General features: G+C 38.1%; 1 protein-coding gene across 4 annotated transcripts in view; it reads left to right on the top strand.

Moving 5' to 3' along the window:
* prkag2a (protein kinase, AMP-activated, gamma 2 non-catalytic subunit a) overlaps window positions 1-18,285 on the top strand; it is a 92,361-nt gene extending 74,076 nt beyond the window's left edge. For 3 of the 4 annotated variants that reach the window (XM_046877604.1, XM_046877605.1, XM_046877607.1), the window contains 9 exons: window positions 4,487-4,545; window positions 6,260-6,305; window positions 6,392-6,446; window positions 9,975-10,101; window positions 10,178-10,343; window positions 10,444-10,481; window positions 10,574-10,720; window positions 11,642-11,735; window positions 16,943-18,285. In XM_046877604.1, coding sequence (XP_046733560.1) covers window positions 4,487-4,545; window positions 6,260-6,305; window positions 6,392-6,446; window positions 9,975-10,101; window positions 10,178-10,343; window positions 10,444-10,481; window positions 10,574-10,720; window positions 11,642-11,735; window positions 16,943-16,977 — 767 coding nt within the window. In that variant the 3' untranslated portion in view covers window positions 16,978-18,285. Of the gene's footprint in view, window positions 1-4,486; window positions 4,546-6,259; window positions 6,306-6,391; window positions 6,447-9,974; window positions 10,102-10,177; window positions 10,344-10,443; window positions 10,482-10,573; window positions 10,721-11,641; window positions 11,813-16,942 lie in introns of all 4 variants that reach the window. The other variant, XR_006928957.1, reaches the window with a different exon arrangement.
* The last annotated feature ends 2,137 nt before the right edge of the window (window positions 18,286-20,422 follow it).

Genomic DNA, 20,422 nt, shown 5'->3' with positions numbered 1-20,422 from the left:
GTGATTCCATATAATTTTCCTCAGATTTGTGTGATTCCATATTTTTTCCTATGTTTGAGCTGTAAAAACAGTTGTAATTGACTATATCTTTCTTTGTTTTTTTTTTTTTTTTAAGTGTTTTATACAGCCAGTTTGGATTGTTGAGTGAAAATTGTTTTTTGGCATATATGTGCTTGTTTTGTTTTTCTATACAATTAAACATTTAAATTAACATCATCTGAGAGGGATGATTCCATAGTTTTTGCCAGGGGTTGTATGTCTGTAATAAGTGCTTGAGCTGGTCCAGCTTGAAGGATACTAAAGCATGTAAGCCTAAAGTATTGGAAGTGAATCCATTTGTTTATGTGCGATGAGAATGCTGGAGAATAAGGACTTTGCTGTATAAAATGGTGGCCTTGTTTGGGTTTTGATTTTTGAATAAAAAAAATTGCCAGAAGCAGATGTAGTTGCAGAACCAGGTGTAGACAGTGGTTTATAATTAAAGAAGCTCTCTGTTTATGCCAGAAAGCATAACAGCTGATGCACCCGTCAGCGAAGCTGTAACAGTTTAACGCTGCACCTATCACACACCGACAGCTGAAGCACAATGGCAGCAGCACGGGATTATGATGCTTGAGAGATTTCAATGTTGTACACTGCTTCTTGGTGGTCTAAAGCTAAAATGCCTTTCCTTTTTCTCTCTTTCTCTCTTTCTTCCTTGCTTTGTGAGTTTACCATCTGTTAAGAACAGACGAAAATACCGGATCCTTCAGTTTTTTAGTTAAGGTGGCAATCACTCTGCATTAATGCAGTTCCATGCAAATATCCACATTCAGCCAGAGTTGTGAATAAAAGGAAAACGATTGCACACATCAGTCTGTATTTAACCGTTCTAATTAAATTTGTAAGATCATTGTAATACAATGTATTACATCATTCGACAAGACACATGCGTATACGCACTACATGGGCAAAAGTGTATTGACTTCTGATTTGTTAAATTCATATAGGCATTTTGACCATCCCATTCCACACCCAAACCTCATTTGCTGTTATAATAACCTTGACTCTTCTTGGAAAATGTTCCACGTGATTTTGGAGTGTGGTCTGTGAGATTTGAGCTCTTTGAGCCAGAAGGGCATGAGTAAAGTCAGGTACTGATGTAGGGTTTGGGAAGCCTGGGGTGCAGTCAATGTTCCAATTTAAGGTGTTCAGTAGGTTTAAGGTCTGAGCTCTGCAGCAGGCCACTCAAGCTCTTCCAGTACAACCTATGTAAATATATGTGAGCAGGCTTTGTGCACAGGAGCATTGTCATGCTGGAACAGGTTTGGGTCTCGTAACCGAACTACCACCTCCAAAGACATTCTATGCAATTGTGAGTAACAGTTTGGGGAGGAACCAGATATAGATAAAAAAAAAGTCAGGTGTCCAAATACATTTTGATTATTTAGTGTAGACATAATTCAGACTAATTTGGTTTTTAGTTTGTAGCTTTTATTTCTTATATGAATCTTACTTTTGGATATTGGCCACATGACAATACACAGATGTAATTAATGCTGATTAGGAAGGTCATGCATGTAATGAGTCACCGCTCCTGAATGGCACAATAGAAATCTGCCAAAAATCTTTTTCATTTGTTTAGAGCACGAATCTCTTTGATGGCTAGGAGCCAAGGGTTCACAATTGGCGGTCCTCTCTGGGTTGGCGAGTTGGTATTCCACTATCTTGACTGTCAGTCACAGCAACACCTGGCAATCTCTAGTGTCTGTAAGCTGTATGTATGTGAAAGATGCCAGATAGTGTTTTCCTCCGAGTGCTTTAGGCTGCCCTGTGAAGCTGCAAAAGCCAAGTTGGGACAAACTTACACTTCTAAAGAACAATCTCATTAATTCTTTCTTGCCACATGATCTGTGTAAAGCTGCTTTAAAACAGTGTCCATTGTTAAAAGCGCTATACAAATAAAAATGTACTGTGCATCTCAGAGGAAGCATGTCTTTGCCTTACCCACTCTAAATTGTGTTTCTAAGATAAGGTAGTGGTAACTAGTGAGGTGGAAATTGGCCACAGCCCAATAAACCTTTCCAGTGCCTTATGTTGGCCCTGGTTGTCCAGTAACCTTATTGTCTAGCCTTAAAAGTGGACTCTAACTTTTTATGCTATTTAAAATGCATGAATACAATATAAGGGTAATGAATAACTATAATCATGTAGCAAGTGCTTAAAAAAAGCCCGAAAGTCACTGTGTATGAACTGTGGTGTTTTTTCTCCCTCTGCCTGTGTAGTAGTTATAATATGAGCTGTTCTATTGTGCAGTTGTAAAGAAAGGTTGCTAGGCCTAGAGTGCGTGTGTGTGTGTGTGTGTGTGTGTGTGAGAGAGAGATTATGGCACCCTCATAGTACTGCTAACACAGTGCACTATTATTACTGATGTTCAGCTCTCCTGTGTATTTGAGGCATCAGCAGTTTTATTTGCACACGTTGCATCAGCACGTCTCCTAAGCAAAAAATATAATACACTTCTGCACAGTTGGTTCCGTAGAGAAATTCTGTAAATTAAGAGTGTGGGCTCAGAGCTATGATCATCAGAGTCTCATTCGTATTTCCCTCCAATTCTCTCTCTCTCTCTCTCTCTCTCTCTCTCTCTCTCTCTCTCTCTCTATATATATATATATATATATATATATATATATATATATATATATATACAGGGAGTGCAGAATTATTAGGCAAATGAGTATTTTGACCACATCATCCTCGTTATGCATGTTGTCTTACTCCAAGCTGTATAGGCTGGAAAGCCTACTACCAATTAAGCATATTAGGTGATGTGCATCTCTGTAATGAGAAGGGGTGTGGTCTAATGACATCAACACCCTATATCAGGTGTGCATAATTATTAGGCAACTTCCTTTCCTTTGGCAAAATGGGTCAAAAGAAGGACTTGACAGGCTCAGAAAATTCAAAAATAGTGAGATATATTGCAGAGGGATGCAGCAGTCTTAAAATAGCCAAGCTTCTGAAGCGTGATCATCGAACAATCAAGCGTTTCATTCAAAATAGTCGACAGGGTCGCAAGAAGCGTGTGGAAAAACCAAGGCGCAAAATAACTGCCCGTGAACTGAGAAAAGTCAAGCGTGCAGCTGCCAAGATGCCACTTGCCACCAGTTTGGCCATATTTCAGAGCTGCAACATCACTGAGTGCCCAAAAGCACAAGGTGTGCAATACTCAGAGACATGGCCAAGGTAAGAAAGGCAGAAAGTCGACCACCACTGAACAAGACACACAAGCTGAAACGTCAAGACTGGGCCAAGAAATATCTCAAGACTGATTTTCTAAGGTTTTATGGACTGATGAAATGAGAGTGAGTCTTGATGGGCCAGATGGATGGGCCCGTGGCTGGATTGGTAAAGGGCAGAGAGCTCCAGTCCGACTCAGACGCCAGCAAGGTGGAGGTGGAGTACTGGTTTGGGCTGGTATCATCAAAGATGAGCTTGTGGGGCCTTTTCGGGTTGAGGATGGAGTCAAGCTGAACTCCCAGTCCTACTGCCAGTTTCTGGAAGACACCTTCTTCAAGCAGTGGTACAGGAAGAAGTCTGCATCCTTCAAGAAAAACATGATTTTCATGCAGGACAATGCTCCATCACACACGCCCAAGTACTCCACAGCGTGGCTGGCAAGAAAGGGTATAAAAGAAGAAAATCTAATGATATGGCCTCCTTGTTCACCTGATCTGAACCCCATTGAGAACCTGTGGTCCATCATCAAATGTGCGATTTACAAGGAGGAAAACAGTACACCTCTGAACAGTGTCTGGGAGGCTGTGGTTGCTGCTGCACGCAATGTTGATGGTGAACAGATCAAAACACTGACAGAATCCATGGATGGCAGGCTTTTGAGTGTCCTTGCAAAGAAAGGTGGCTATATTGGTCACTGATTTGTTTTTGTTTGGTTTTGAATGTCAGAAATGTATATTTGTGAATGTTGAGATGTTATATTGGTTTCACTGGTAAAATAAATAATTGAAATGGGTATGAATTTGTTTTTGTTGTTGCCTAATAATTATGCACAGTAATAGTCACCTGCACACACAGATATCCCCTAAAATAGCTAAAACTAAAACTACTTCCAAAAATATTCAGCTTTGATATTAATGAGTTTTTGTGTTCATTGAGAACATGGTTGTTGTTCAAATTAATCCTCAAATAAAATTAATCCTCAAAAATACAACTTGCCTAATAATTCTGCACTCCTGTATATATATATATATATATATATATATATATATATATATATATATATATATATATATATATATATATATATATATATATATATAAAAAGTGTGTGGATGTCTAAGTCTCTGTATGTCCATGTCTGTGTGTCCATCTGTGCATGCCTCTAGTTATGTCTCTGTGTCCATATCTGTGTGGTGTGTGTGTGTGTGTGTGTATGCCTGTATGTAAGATTCAACTATTCTGACTTTTTCTCTTTTTCCTGCCTCAGGAATGCTAACAATCACAGACTTCATCAATATACTTCACAGATACTACAAGTCACCAATGGTATGTGATCTGTGATTTTTAAATATGTGATTTTTGCATTTACATTTGGGGTGGGTGTGTGCGTGTGTGTGTGTGTGTGTGTGTGTTCATAAATGTGTGTTTCACTGCTACAGTGTGTGTATGTTTACATACTGTATGGTCCATAAATACTGCACTGCAGTCCGGTGCATTTCCTGGCTAGTAGACGCACTCTTTAATGGCAGTGAGCCTGTAACCAGCAGATGCAGCACATTTTAGCAGATAAAAATATCCCACAATTGCTGTATCTCAGACATGCTTTCATGGTCTCCGTCCAGCCTTTCTCTCATTAGAACTCAACTAACGGAGGTTATATATCCCTCTAAAGTTTTATTACCGTAAAGTTTAGGCAACACGTCATTGAGATTTACGAGTCATTGTTCTTCAGTTTTCAGTTAATGGCCTGAGGGAGAATTACTCAAGGCCACCCTCACTGCTTCCCTCTTGCTACTGTAACTACTTCTCTTCTTTCAGGCCAGCATTTATAGAAGCTCAGAAGCACCTTTTTCGTTTCAGTTGATAAAATCAAACTTGGAATTTGTCTTTAAGCTCAATGAGTCATTTTTATTCAGGCCCTGTGCCATCTAATGGATTAATCCAGTTGATTCACAGTGTTTCTGGCTAATTTCATCTACTTAATAGGTTGGTTACGATGCTGACGAGCTTTTTTCGCTCTGGTCGTTATTAACACAGCTTAGAGACATTACTCCCACCTACACACGCACACACATACGCCATGCACTAGCAGTCTGTGCAACCAGAGCTCTGCTCAAACCTGATCCATGTTTAGAGCTGCACTAGACGCGTTGCGTCACCATGCTCTACATGGATCTTAATTGAAGTCCCTGCGGTGAGATCTCGTTAGAGGATCTGGTTCTTGCGGTTCCCTTATTGCTACTTTTCCCTCTTTTCTCTTGGGACAAGGTCACAATCATTCCCTGGTACAGAGGAAAATAGGTGTGTAGTATGCAATCTCCAGATCAGTTATTCTACTTCCTAATTACCTCAGGCTAATGGATTGTTTCTATATTAGAGGTCGACAGATTTTACGGATACCGTATTGGTCCCGATACAGTAAACAGTATTTTACCAATACTGATATCTAGGTTGGACCGTACTTGCCGATAACCCGATTAATCAACCGTTAGTTCTGGGGGAAAAAATAGATACTGGATAAAAAAACTAAAAGCAAAAAGAAAAAAATATGTACTGAACTTTATCAATGTATTATAATGTATTAATACTTTATTAATATATAATCATATATTAAAGTATTATTACATTTATAATTTATGACATAATAAATTATAAATGTAATAATACTTTAATACGTCATAAATTATAAATGTAATAAAGCGCTCTCCAGTCAGCATGCGCTCCCTGTGCAGTGCGTTTCCTGTGCAGTGCGCAATCTTGTGTGCAAAAACAAACAGCACGTGACAGTGATTCGCCACTATGTACCTACAGCAGACCTTGGCAGCTGCTACAGCAACAGACACCAGCCGGAAAAACTATCGCTATGGGGTTTTGCAGATTATACCACCAATCAAATAACGGTGCCTCTAGTATATAATTTTGTAGATGTAGTAAACGTTCAGTGAGGAGACACAGGTTTCTTTTTGGCAGTCTGTTATACACACTCTTGCAAATACTTTTTTAATGACTGACCTGCTCATGAGAATTTTTTGGGTTTTAGGTGCAGATCTATGAGCTGGAGGAACATAAGATCGAAACTTGGAGAGGTATCCGCTACTTATCAATCGTTTTCAGCCGTTTTATAATAAAGGTCGAATGCCACTGAAGGTTTCCTTTGTTTTTCTTTCAACAGAGCTCTATTTACAAGAAACTTTTAAACCTTTAGTCAACATATCACCAGATGCAAGGTAAGTCTCTGAAACTGGCTAAATAAGAAGTAAACTATGATTGAGCACCTCATAAGCACAGCACATGCTAAATGCAGCTGAGTCACTGCAATGATGACCATCATAGACACAAGGCTTTATATGGTGCTATTTATTTTGTTGAATAGCAAAGTAAAGATAAGATGAATAGATTAAAGAAGTGTTTATGCATAAAATTCAGTAAAGCTTTGGCAACCTGGTTTGAAATCCAGGTTTACCTCAGTGCATCTCCTTGCATTCTATTTTGCTCAAATAACGTATCTATAGCTTGCTATCATACATTGCAAATGTTTTTCGGAATTTTCCAAAATCCATTGGCATTTTGGATTTTCGCATTGCTTTTTTAAGTTCTCTTACGAATTCTGAATAAATGTGTTCATTTGCAGTCTGATCATTAAAACTCCTTCATAGACCGAATATGGTTACAGTGCAGTTCCACGAGAGAGAGAGAGAGAGAGAGAGAGAGAGAGAGAGAGAATTTGAGTAGCTTTCTGATTTCCCTTTTATTTGTGTGTATATATACATTTTAGCAACCATTTTAGTATTTCTTCTAAAGGGACAATACTATAGAAAATAAACTAAAATACATTTTAGATTAGTTAATGTTCAACTTGTATAGCAGTACAGATTTACTGTCCTCGAAAAATAACTCAACATATGGCCATTATTGTCTAAACCCTAAGTGATAACAGCTATACATTGTGTAACCATGCAAAGCCACATGTCCTATCCATCATGTTTTTGTCTGTCATACACATTTTTACAAATCTTGTATTAAAGGAGTTAAAATTTGATGCTTAGAATTGTTGCTCTCCACAAAGATGGCCAAGGCTATAAGAAGATCAGTAACACCCTGAAACTGAGTTACAGTACAGTGGCCAGAACCATACATAGGTTTTCCAAGACTGGTTCCCCTTGGAACAGGCCTCGCAACGGTCGATCAAAGAAGTTAAGTCCTCGTGCTTTGCGTCAGGTGCAAAAGCTGTCTTCAAAAAACTGACCTCATGAGTGCTGCCAGCATTGCTTTAGATGTTGCAGTCGGTGTTGGTTTGCATTGCTGTCGTCCAAGAAGGAAGCCTCTTCTGAAGCTGGCTCACAAGAAAGCCAGTTTGCTGAAGACAACCTGTCCTAAACATGAATTACTGGAACATGTCCTGTGGTCTGATGAGGCTAAGATACACTTGTTTGGCTCAGATGGTTTTCAGCATGTGTGACGACGCCCTGGTGAGGAGAACCAAGAAAAATGTGTCTTGCCTACAGTCAAGCATGGTGGTGGTTGCATCATGGTCTGGGGCTGGAGGAGTGCTGCTGGGAAGCAGTAGTTCATTGTGGGGAAAGATGGGTTTCAACATGTACTGTTACATTCTGAAGCAAAACTTGATGCCCTCCCTTCAAAATCTGGGTCGAACGGCAGTTTTCCAACATGAAAACAACCACAAACATACTGCTAAGATGACAATTGTCACGCTAAGGAAGGTGAAGGTGATTGAGTGTCTAAATATGTCTCTAGACCTGAACCTTTTTGAGCAGGTGTGGGGCATCCACAAGCGGAAGGTTGAGAAACACATGTCTAACGTCTAGCAGCTTTGTGATGTCATTATTGAGGAGTGGAAGAGGATCCCAGCAACAACCTGTGCAGCTCTGGTAAATTCTGTGCACAGGAGGATTAAGGCAGTTTTGACATCTTTACTTAGGATGTACTCCTAATTGGCAGTTATTTAGACAATAATGGCCGTATGTTAAGTTATTTTTAGAGGAGGGTAAATCAATACTGCTATACAAGCTGCACATTACCTACTATAAAATATATCCAAGTTTCATTTTTACAGTTTTTCCCTTTTGTGAGATAATGTATATATTAGGGCTGTCAATCGATTAAAATAATTTTTTTTTTTTTTGACTTGTGATTAATCACAACTTAATTGCAATTTTTTTTTTGTTCTAGATGTTCCTTTTAAAGTTTTTAATAGTCTCGAACAGTTACAAGAATATTTTTTTCTTCATGCCCATGTTGATTAAAGAAATTGGCTAAGAAAGAATATGGTGTTTTAAATTCTGTAAATCATCAGGACACCAAAGGGAACTTTTTATGTTTCCACAAGGATTGTTGTAATTGGCAGATTTGTGCTTAATTCTTTTTAAAAATCTGAGTAAAGAAAGGATGTCAATAAATGTGTTTTCATTTCGCCTCTTTTATATATTTATTTATAATTTTAATTAAAAATTGTCAAACAGAAATGCACGATACAGTTAAAGTTAGTGCTGTTAAAATTAATTTGCCTTAACGCATTTTTTTTATATATATATGTGTGTGTGTGTGTGTGTGTGTGTGTGTGTGTGTGTATATATGTGTGTGTGTGTGTATATATATATATATATATATATATATATATATATATATATATATATATATATATATATATATATATATATATATATATATAATATACATACATATATACTGTGTGTGTATATGTATATATGGGTGGAGTGGGTGGAGAAGAGTGACAGGAGTGATTTGTGATAGTAGGGTATCTGCAAGAATAAAAGGGAAAGTTTATAGGACTGTGGTGAGACCTGCGATGTTGTATGGATTAGAGACAGTGGCATTGAGTAAAAGGCAGGAGGCAGAGCTGGAGGTAGCAGAGCTGAAGATGTTAAGGTTTTCGTTGGGAGTGACGAGGATGGATAAGATTAGAAATGAGTTTATTAGAGGGAAAGCACATGTAGGATGTTTTGGTGACAAGGTGAGGGAGGCGAGATTGAGATGTGCGTGTGTGCAAAATATGTACACACATACCCACACACACACTATATTCCAAAAGTATTTGGTCACCTGACCTTTTCTGCTATATGTGGTTCTTTTCCAAGCTGGAGGCACTCAATTGTACAGGAGGGCTTTAGATGCGCTATAACAGTGCACAGAATGAGCTCCTTGAAGATCTGGTTTACATGCTTTGGAGAGGAAGATCTTGAGTGGCCTGCTGTAGAGCTCTGATCTCATCTCTACTGAACGCCTTTGGGATGAATTGGACCGCTGACTGCACCCCAGGCCTTTTCACCTACATTAGTACCTGACTTTTATAACACCTATGTGGCTGATGAACACAAATATCCATAAGCACACTTTAAAATCTAGCTAAATATCTTCTCAGAAGAGTGGAGGGATTTATAAGATGGAATGCAATACACATACCAGATTTATGACCAGGTGACCCAATACTTTTGGAAATGTGTGCGTGTTCTCTCTTGCAGTGAACCTTTCTGACTTTTTAGTCCAGTAAATAATTCAGCAAGGATCCTCTTAAAAAAATAAAAAAAAAAAAGGGTAATGGACAAGGCTTTGAACACACTTACTTTAGGTTGAGCTTTGATGTTCAGCTCGAAACAATTTCGCTAATGTGGAAACTTCTTCCCAGCAGGTTTCTGTGCATCAGCCTTAGTACAAAACAGTTTGATTTCAAGAGGATAAAAGCAGAGATGATCTAATGCTTTCTGTGTATTTGGCAGCATATTCGACGCCGTGTATTCACTAATCAAGAACAAGATTCACCGCTTGCCCGTTATCGACCCCGTCAGTGGGAATGCACTTTATATCCTAACACACAAGAGGATCCTCAAGTTCCTGCAGCTCTTTGTAAGTGTCATGCTGATTTTGTACATATTATTTGAAATCAGAAAAATAAACGATAACTATTCTTTATTCTTTTCAGGTTTGTGAGATGCCAAAGCCTGCCTTCATGAAGAAGAGCCTGGCAGACCTGGGCATCGGGACGTACAGAAACATCGCCTTCATTCATCCCGACACACCTATAATCAAGGCTTTGAGCATCTTCGTGGAGAGGAGGGTTTCAGCTTTGCCCGTGGTAGACGAGTCTGGTAAAAGCACACAGCAAATCTACTGTTCTCACAAATCCAGATACTAAAACATTGGATCATGAGACCTCACTGTACACACTGCCCTCTGCTTTCTTTACAGGAAAGGTTGTAGATATTTATTCCAAATTTGATGTCATTGTAAGTATTTTCTTGACACTAGAACCATTTATACAGGGATTTATTGAACGCCATGAGATCTTTACATGTATATGTACCGGGCATTTGTGTAGAATCTTGCTGCTGAAAAGACCTACAATAACCTGGACATTAGCGTGACTCAGGCATTGATGCATCGCTCTCAGTACTTTGAGGGCGTCATGAAGTGCAACAGACTGGAGACCCTGGAGACCATAGTGGACAGGATAGTCAAAGCTGAGGTGAGTTTCCATGAGACACTCATTTATGCACACACAACGTACGTGGTGGTCAAGCTGAGGTGTGTCTGAGCTTTTCACAGTCAAATATATGCTGAATTTGCATGCGCCCATGAACACAGATGTAATAGTTTTCAAGATATTTAGAGCAGAGTTGAGCTCTGGGGAGTCTCAGAATAAGCTTTGCTAATTTAGCTATAACCATGAATGCAAGTCTTTTTACAATGGTTTCTGGATAAAAAAATGATTTACAATGTACATGTTATATCTTTACCTACTTTACCTACCTTAGTCCTCGAGTGACGATGGTTCGACCTTCGGCTCGGCTTTTTAATCGTACGATGACCATAGTGATACAACAAAAAAAATATTTTTCACTTTGCGTGCCAGGCAAACATAGCATCGTATACATAGATACATACTGTAAATTGCTTTGTTTTGCTAAATTCTGTACTCTTTAAGACTCCTGGGTAGGCTAGGCTATCGAATTAAGATATTTTCGAATTACGATGGGGTCATCGGAACACATCTCTTTAGTAATCCCGGGACTACCTGTATATAATAATTAAATAATAAATTTTTCTGTAAGCGTCTTTGGTGCTTGGACCCCTACATATCAAATACTAGCAAAAATTTGCCCAAATTAGCAGTTACCTAATTAGCAAATTCAGAAGTTTGCAATCTTGGTGAATAGATCAAGGATTAACGGTCAACAACCAGATTTATTTCATGAACATTACTGAAATTATTTATTGTTCAACTTTACACAAGCAGAACACACAATACATCAATGTGAACATTATGTACAGGTCAGTTTTTAAGTTACTGGGGTTTGGCTGAAAGCAATTTGAACAGTAAGATAGAGTGATTTACACTAAGATCTATATAACAACATACCATTCAGTGTTTTCTGTCTATTTACAGGTGCACAGGCTGGTGGTGGTAGACGAGGCCGGCTGCATCGTGGGTATTGTGTCCCTGTCGGACATCCTGCAGGCCCTGGTCCTCACTCCAGCAGGTATAGACGCTCTGCACTGCTAAAGCTCCTCTCTGTTCCCGGACTCCACTCTCTTCCCACCCCAAACACACACACAGGTATCGCCCTCATGCCACCCTGGCCTTGTCCAGCACAGGACTGCTGCACTGCTGTCACTGCAAGCTGCTGCTCTGTTTGTGTGAGAGCATGAGGTTTTACAGTTTTATCCTCCTTTTATACTCTGCTATCAGGGGAGCTTTTCTGATGTGAATGTGTCTGTGTGCATGAAGGTGTGGTTGTGTGATTGACATTAACAGCCAGCCCAGACCTTTCTCCTGACAGCTGCCACATACTGGAGCTTCTCTTCTTGTACAGGTGCCCTTCTCGATTGATGCGTTCGTGTTCTGTTTCTACAGTGCACTGGCTGGAACACGCACTAGACATTTAGACGTATGTAATATTTATAAAGCGAATTTAAAGCCTCACAAGCCAGAACAGTGTTACCGTATGTAATGTTTAGGCACACAACCAGGCCAGTTCGGTCGGTGCCACTGATCTTTGAGTTGTTGGTCTGTATTTTGCCTTTGTGAATGTTTAGATAGGGCAGAGTAGGTGGCAGCCTGATTTTGATTGTGGTAGATTCACTAATTTGCGTGGACTGTGTTGTCTGTTGACTTCCGAGAATAAATCCTCTGTTGGAGCCTTCAGGTGCTTTTTGCTGTTCTTAACAGGAAACTACTTCTGCCTGTATATCGTCTAACTCTAGCACACAGGCCTCCAGGTTAATTGGCACAGACACTGTTAGGGGCAGCAGTAGCACTGCTTCTCTTATAGTTTTCAGTTACCACTGGGGATGTAACGGGACGCAAAATCCACTATTTGGTTTAATTTCAGTACAGTTTCTGTACAAGAAATGCATCAACAGTTTACATTTTTTTTTTTAAAACAATTTTAAATAAAATGCCTGCTTGATTTAAGTACAAAAATGAAATATCTAAAAATAAAATAGAATAAATCAAATGCAATACACTATTGCACTATTATACTATTGCGCTATTATATTGATTAAATTGAGTAATTGATTAAATATGCACGAATTACATTTATTTAATTAATAAATAATAATAAATTGAATAGTTTACATTTGTTAGACACTATTTGCGTAATACTAGTGTGTGTGTGTGTGTGTGTGTGTGTGTTTGTGTGTTTTTTATTTTTTAAACATATGATCTGCTTAACTGTTCTACTTAAAACACACAAGATATTTATTTATTAATTCAATTAATTCATTCATTAATAAATTCCTTCTTTCCTTCCTTCATTTATTTATTCACTCCCTCGTTATGCAAAATTGTCGGAAATTTCTTGATGTCACGTGCAACACAAATGTTGTTTGAAGAAACAAACACTGGCCACTTTATTCAGGAGAGCTGTACTCCTGCACATTCATGCATTCATCAGTGTGTAAAATCATGCAGGTACAGCTCAAGCGCTTCAGTTAATGTTCACATTAAATATCAAGGAAAGTGGCGAGCTGTGATTTTAATCGTATTATGGTTGTAGGTGCCAGGTGTGGTTGGTTGAGAATTTCAGAAACTGCTGATAGTTGGGATTTTCACACACAGCAGTCTCTAGAGTTTATACAGTTATCTAGTTTTTACAGGCAGAAATGATGGCAAAAGGTCAGAAGACATTGTGAACTGGTTACGGAAGACCACAATGGGTTCTACACCTGTCTGCCAAAAGCAGGAAGCTGAGGCTACGGTTGGCACAGGATCATCCAAGCTACCACATGATTGGTTGATCGGATAATTGCACAAATAAGCAGGTGTCCCTTTGCACAGTAAGTCAGGATCAGACATGTCAGGTTTTTCCTGGAATAATCTAAATGAGAAAATCTAAATAAGAAAATATCATTACAAATTAAAATCTAGAGTCACATTGAATATAGATTGGGTTTTTTCTTTATTTGATTTGTATTTCTGACCATCCATATGTCCAGTATGATCTCAGTACCAGGACATGCGTAGCACATTAGAAAAAGAAAATGTTCATTACACAGACTGATTGATGAGAGCCATGTCAGTGCCTCACGTATTGCAACTGGAAAAGTTTCAAGAGTAGAAGCGTGATGCAATGAAATGTCCACATAGCAGAGTTACTTTTCAAAGATTTTCTAATGTTTAACAAGAAAATATTGAAAGTAGATTACAGCAGCCATTGCTAGTATTGCATAATAAAAGTAACTTGCTGAATAGTGTAAGGATGGCCTGTAAGTATAACTGCAGGGAAAAGGTGTGTAAATTAGTTTATTAGTCGTGATGTTACAGTGACGGGTCATGTATTTGACAGCGGGGCCTTCAGTGGTGTCCTACCTGAAATTATTCACCTCTTAATAGAAACGACATGCTTTTAAATACAGTGGAACCTCGGGTTACGAGTTTAATTGGTTCCATCACTTTACTCTTAACCTGAAAAGCTCGTATCCCGATACAAATTTTCCCATAAGAATGAATAGAAACTTGATTCGTTCTGGACACCCAAAAGGTGTTTCTTAAAAAAAAAAATAACGCCAATATTCACTAATATTATTTACTTTTAACATGTTATATTGAAATCGTATCATATAAAAACATATAAACATATAAAAAATAAATCTTTAAATGGTACCTTACCTTTAAGAAGTCTCGCTGCGTGCATGATGGAGCGGCGTCCGTGAAAGCGGGAGGAGGAGAGTTATTGTTTGGAAGGAGAATTTCCATCAGGCTACTTTGTTGGCGGCATGGTGATAGGAATACGTACAGTATTTAAAGTTCAGTAATTCCACACTGTTAGGCGACGGCGGATGTGTATGTGCTGCGAGGCGCAGCGAGCACGTGGCGATACGTAAAAACTAACCTGCCTGCGATTTTTCCGTGCGCAACGCTCGTATCCTAAAAAATTTCTCGTAACTAGAGGCAACATTTTTTATGAACTGCGATTCGTAACCTGAATTATACGTATGCCGGGGCGTTCGTAACCCGAGGTTCCACTGTACACACGAATATATATAGCTTTTGCGGTTTGCTCATTATTGTACGCCTGCTAGATGGCGCTGATGTGCCCACGTCAAAATCTGATTGGTTAAAGCGATCTTTATTCTTGTGTACTTTACGATGCAGGCGCCCATCATTGATTAATAAGGCCTCAAGGCAGATTCCTTTCACCCCGGCGACACGTGACGTGATGATTGAAATATGATTGGGTAAAAACTACTTGAAGTGGCGCAACCGAGAAAAAGATAGCTATGAAATTATCTATGTTGTGTACACAGTTTTGGGCACTGATAACTCTGTTCCCGTGGACATGAACATCTACTAATTTCCTCATCAATCACTATGAAACTCAAACATAAACTATTTGTAATAAAGTTTTAGCTTCATAATGTTTCAGTCTTGGTATATTGACATGAAGCAGACTCATTGGCTTATAAAAACTCAAACAAATCATCTATTGAACTAATGGATAGGTCAAAACTGCTTACTTTAAAGAGCTAAAACGATCTACTTGCATTTGTAGTGCAGGTTAGCTGAGAGTTTGTCTGCTATCTGATGTCCTCTGGTTTTTGTAGACAACTGCGGGATTTATTTTCAGGAGCAACCGTTATTGAGACGACTCAAAGTGACGACTTGAGTGACTTAAAAACAAGGTAAACACGGTGCGTCTGGTTTCTTGTCTTTATATAATAGAGATTTCAACTAGTTTTTGTAAATAGTACATAAATTGAGTCACACTCTTTTGTAGCAGCCATTTCTATGTCTGGACAGGGTTTCCATGTAGGTTTCCTGAATTCCAATTTAGTTCTAGTATTAAGACCTAATATCCAGATCTGATGTTTTCATTTAAAATATTGTATAAAAAGACAAAGATTTGTTTGAGGGTAAATGTAGTACTGTCGATGGTCAGAAACAATTTTTTATTTATTACTATTTTTTTTTTTTTAATCAGCTTCCATGTAGTCTTATCCTAACTACTATTAACACAAATACAACACCATACACATTGTGGGATGTTTCTGAGTGCACTCTGCTGAGCGTGAATGTCTTGCACTGAATACAGATCAACAAATGGTATGAATATTAACCAGCAGATGGTTCGCTGTAAATTTTGATGTCGGTATGCATGGATCAGATTCTAATATGAACTCGGTGTCTCTTTAAATGCCCCCTTTTTTTTTCCTTCTTTTGTGTTTGTTTATATTTGCGTTGTCTTAGCTAGTTAATGTCCATAAGTAAGAGGACTGAAATGTTGTGGCCCTCAATTTTTTATTAGGGTAAGAATTTTAATCAGGGTTAAATACAGACAATAAAAATTCAGTGTTCAATGAAGTACTCTATAAATCCTTACAAATGTAGTATTAGATAGGAAACTTGGCATCATTTTAGTGCACTAAAATGCACTAGTCCAAATTCACACCTTTTGTGATCTTTGGGGAAATCCACCAGATAACTTGTTTACACTGTGATTTGCCACGACAGATAAAAATAACTTCCAAGAGCTCTTTTTTTTTTGGTGAGTTGTCATGTGACTAGCTTACCAGCAGTCGATTTACCGCAGTGCCACTATGAGTAAAGAACAATTCTGGAAGAGTCAGAACCAGCTGTAGGGCAGGATTATGATGACTCATGAAAAGCTACAAATACAGAAACAAATATGGACGTTTGGTGCCACCTAGATGAGGATGGGTTCTCTCAGGGAGATTTTCTGTGCCACTGGCTTGCTCATCAGGGATTAATTTATAAATAGAAAAAATCTATTTCTGTACATCATCTTTGTGCTATTGATTTTATTGTATTTTTACTTTTTAATTTAGATGAATTTATTGATCCTACAGGGAAATTATTTTTTTGCATGTCCCAGCGATTTAGGAAGCTGGAGTCAGAGCGCAGGGTCAGCCATGTTACAGCACCCCTGGAGCACTGGAGGGTTTGGGGCCCTGCTCAGGGGCCCCACGAGAGGCAGCTTGGCAATACCAGGGCTTAAACCCCCGACCTTATGATCAGTAACTCCGAGCCTTAAACTCTGAGCTACAACCCTTCCGAATTACTATAAGAACTTTGGAAATTGCTAAAATCTTTAAAGTACCTCACATGTATCAGCTTAGTGAGAACTGAAAGGGTGTCTGATGCCCAAGCCTTCTTCAAGCCATGTCACTGCTTTGGAAAAATGTTCTTCTGTACATTCATTTATTGTTTTCTTTTGCTGTCTAGGTCTAACCAGGAAGGAGAGTGAGGAAGCTGAGTGATGTACATCAGGACTTCTAAATTCTGTCATGCTGCTGGAAAAGGAAGCGGGAAGTAGATTTAAAGCTGGCGTTTGGGATTTCTATGTAGCCCAATGAAAGCTGTGTCAAACAGAGGAAAAGGGTTCAGGGTTGCAAACTGAATGCTGCTGAAGGCCAGATGAGGAATGGGATTGATTGGGGAATGGATGGATGGATGGGCTACAAGGGAGACAAGGTGGACCACCAAGGATCTCTTCCTCACGGCGATTCTGCAGAGCACGGTGTCTAAAGCTGTTACTGCACGCTCACCATCACTACGTATTAAACATCGCCATCTGGTGTCCATTCTGTGTATTAAACTCCCTGGTCAACTTTGGACAGTACCATCATCATTCTAAGGGAATTCCTTGTAGTGACGAGCAATTTGATTTTCTTTCATTTCCATGTTCTTTGTTCAGAGCACAGCTTTAGCTTGTGGGCTTACTTGCACATTTCATACTGTCTGTTCTGTTTAATTGTTATATATAATTTTCATCTTTCTTTTTCATTTCCCCATTCCCCCCTTTTTTTTTTAAACTGTGCCTTCTGTCCACTAGTTGTTGCCCATCATGGAAGAGAAAGCAAGCAAGAACAGCAAATGTTCAATTGAATCAAAATGAATGTCAGTGTGTCTAAAAACCAAAATGTTTAGAATATGTTGTCAGTTTTAAAAGTTTTAAGTTCATATTTTCTTGTTTATTCCTTTTAGGTTTTATTTCAATAAGATGTTTTTGAAAGATTCTGTAAACGTAGATTCAATGTTTTATTTATTTGTATTTTGATATTTGTTAACCTTTTTTTTTTTTCTTTCGTATGTCAAACGGGATTAAAGGTTTGTTTAGCCCCCTATGCATTAAAATGACGTTCTTGTGACTTGACATGGAGTGCAATTTCAGAACGCAGCCGCTGCCTACGTGCAGTTCTTCGTTCTCTCCAGGTAAACCGGAGGCATGCAACGAAACCCCTCATACTCTTTATCAGTTGTACTGTACATAGGAAGAGCTTGTGAGATATCTACAAAGTGCCAGAGAAAGGTCTATTTTTCTGTGCTTTCAGTGTATCTTTGTAATAATATGGATATTTTATTTTATTTTTTATTTTTTTGCTGGTCCTGTCATCTTTATTGTGGCTGTGTTGATGGTTAAAAGGTCACTAATGAAAGTATCATGTCCACTGAACAATGTATATCACTGGCATGAAGATGATACTACAATGGTTAAGCATTGTGGGTTGATTTTAATTTTTTCCATTTTGCAGTTTGGAAAACAATAAATCACTACTGAATCTTTACATGATGTGTTATGTTTTTTTTTTTTATGTAAATAATATGGCCTGTTGTGTAGGAGATATATACGTACTGTATAAATAGGAAATTTGCATTCCTTTACTTTTCAAGCAGCAGAGATTTAAAGTTTAAGAGGTTATTTGCACTGTGACTTACAATCCATTTTGACATTGTAAGTTGTAGGACAAATATTTCACATATAACCAGTAGAAAAAGTTCTACTTGGAATCTTATCTAAAAGAAACACTGATTTCCCCCAGATTGACAAACCAGCAAAGCACAGGCAGAGGATAAATCCTTAAAACTGTATTAATTTAGTCACAATAAATTATGGCAGATCTGGAACAAATCCAGGGAGATTGGCATACGCGCTTTACTTTCTGTTCTAGCATAGAGCAGTAATGGAACTGCATGACCAATATCATAGTCTGGTTTTAGGTTTTGGGTGAAGTATTGAACAATGAATTGCATAAGTTATTAAATAATAGTTCACTTCTGATTTAAAAGAAGGATTTTGTATTATTACCCAAGTACAGAATAGAAAAGGAGTATTTTTAATAGAGTAGTTGTTTAACAAGGTATTTGTAATTTTACTGAAGTTCATCCAACAGTGGAAAGAACACTAAAGCGCAGTATATCGGAGTTAAAGGATAGATTGAGCAATGTAATGTTTTGCGGTCAGTTTCAATTTTGTGGAATGTCCGTAAAACAGTTCCTGTTCAAGTGTAGTACTGTTTGTGTTTGAGTCTGTCTATCAATCGATCTATCGCTCTTTTTTCTCTGTCTATATATAATTTTAAACAGCTGCTCTGCTATAATTTATAGTAGAATTAGTAAGAAATAGTCATTAGTAAGTAAGTAGTTATAATAAAAAATATTAACATTATAGTCATGTACAGTACAAGGTAATGCTTTATATTTTCAATTGCATAATAACTGAAAGTGGAGTTATTACCAGTGGTGGACAAAAGAACATTCCTGTACTGAAGCAAACATACCAATCCCCAGCTTGAATATTACTTCATGAAAAAGTACCTCTTTTACTTTTCCTCTTGAAAAGTACAAAAGTGATCACTTTGGAAGGTACTTAAGTGTCAAAGGAAACGTGATACTTGTCTGTTTATATTATAAAATAGTCATATAATACTTTATACAGTACAATGTTACATTTACCTACAAATCAGACCTTGTTAAGGACAATTTTTTTCTATTGTTTCAAGCACCCAGACTAAACTTTACTCTACGCATAATCTTGTGAGGATCATGGGATCATGGTTGTGGTTTTATAAAAATACAATTTAACATTCTCCCTTTCTTTCCTTTTCTCTCTCTCTCTCCTCTCTCTCTCTCTCTCAGGCTTATGAGAAATAACGCTGACTTAAACACAACCAAAAGGCTCATACTGCACTGAATCATCAACTCTCGAGCTCCTGGTCCAGTCATGTCAGTCAACATAACACTCGCTAATTTAATTGAATACATAATTGAATTAGAAAATATACTCTAGGTTTAAATCAAGCCTGGACCATGGATAAAATCCAGCTTTGTATGCTTAGATGCCAAAACACATATTGAGCTGGTCTCGACCATCCTGCCAGCTGCTGAAGGAGATACTGAAATAGCTTTTTATCTATCATTACTAAATGGCTGTACACTCTAACGCAGCTATAAAAAAATTCAAACTCTGCAGTAAGGCATATAGACATTTATTGGTCATTTAATAAAGCAATTTTTGCAGTTAGTGGATGTTTTAGACCAAGTTGCATTTTGCAGCAGGATGAACTGGACAGAACTATTCATAAAAAAAGAAAATGATTTAAATGAAAGGAGGCAAAGTTGGGGACCAAATGTAGATTAAAACCAGATCCAATGGCTAGGGTTAGTTTGTGGTGGATTTCCATCTAGTATTAAGCGTATTCTCAGATCTATGAGACCTCTGAAATGCTAGATGAGTTACACACCAACACTGCTATTATCTGAAACTTTCAGTTTGCTAAAGTATGACCCTTGAAAATGTTAACCGGAAATGTTACTTCCCATATTTCACTGTTCAGAGAACTTGAGTTAAACATGAACTCTTGTTAGACGTATTCTGTGTTACATTAAGGTTGTCTGTAGAATAAATGTAAGTAAAAAGCTTGA

Source organism: Silurus meridionalis, chromosome 21 (genome assembly GCF_014805685.1).
Source record: "Silurus meridionalis isolate SWU-2019-XX chromosome 21, ASM1480568v1, whole genome shotgun sequence".
NCBI classification, from domain to species: domain Eukaryota; kingdom Metazoa; phylum Chordata; class Actinopteri; order Siluriformes; family Siluridae; genus Silurus; species Silurus meridionalis.
The sequence above is the reverse complement of the archived record's forward strand: the minus strand, read 5'-3'. Positions and strand labels throughout refer to the sequence as shown.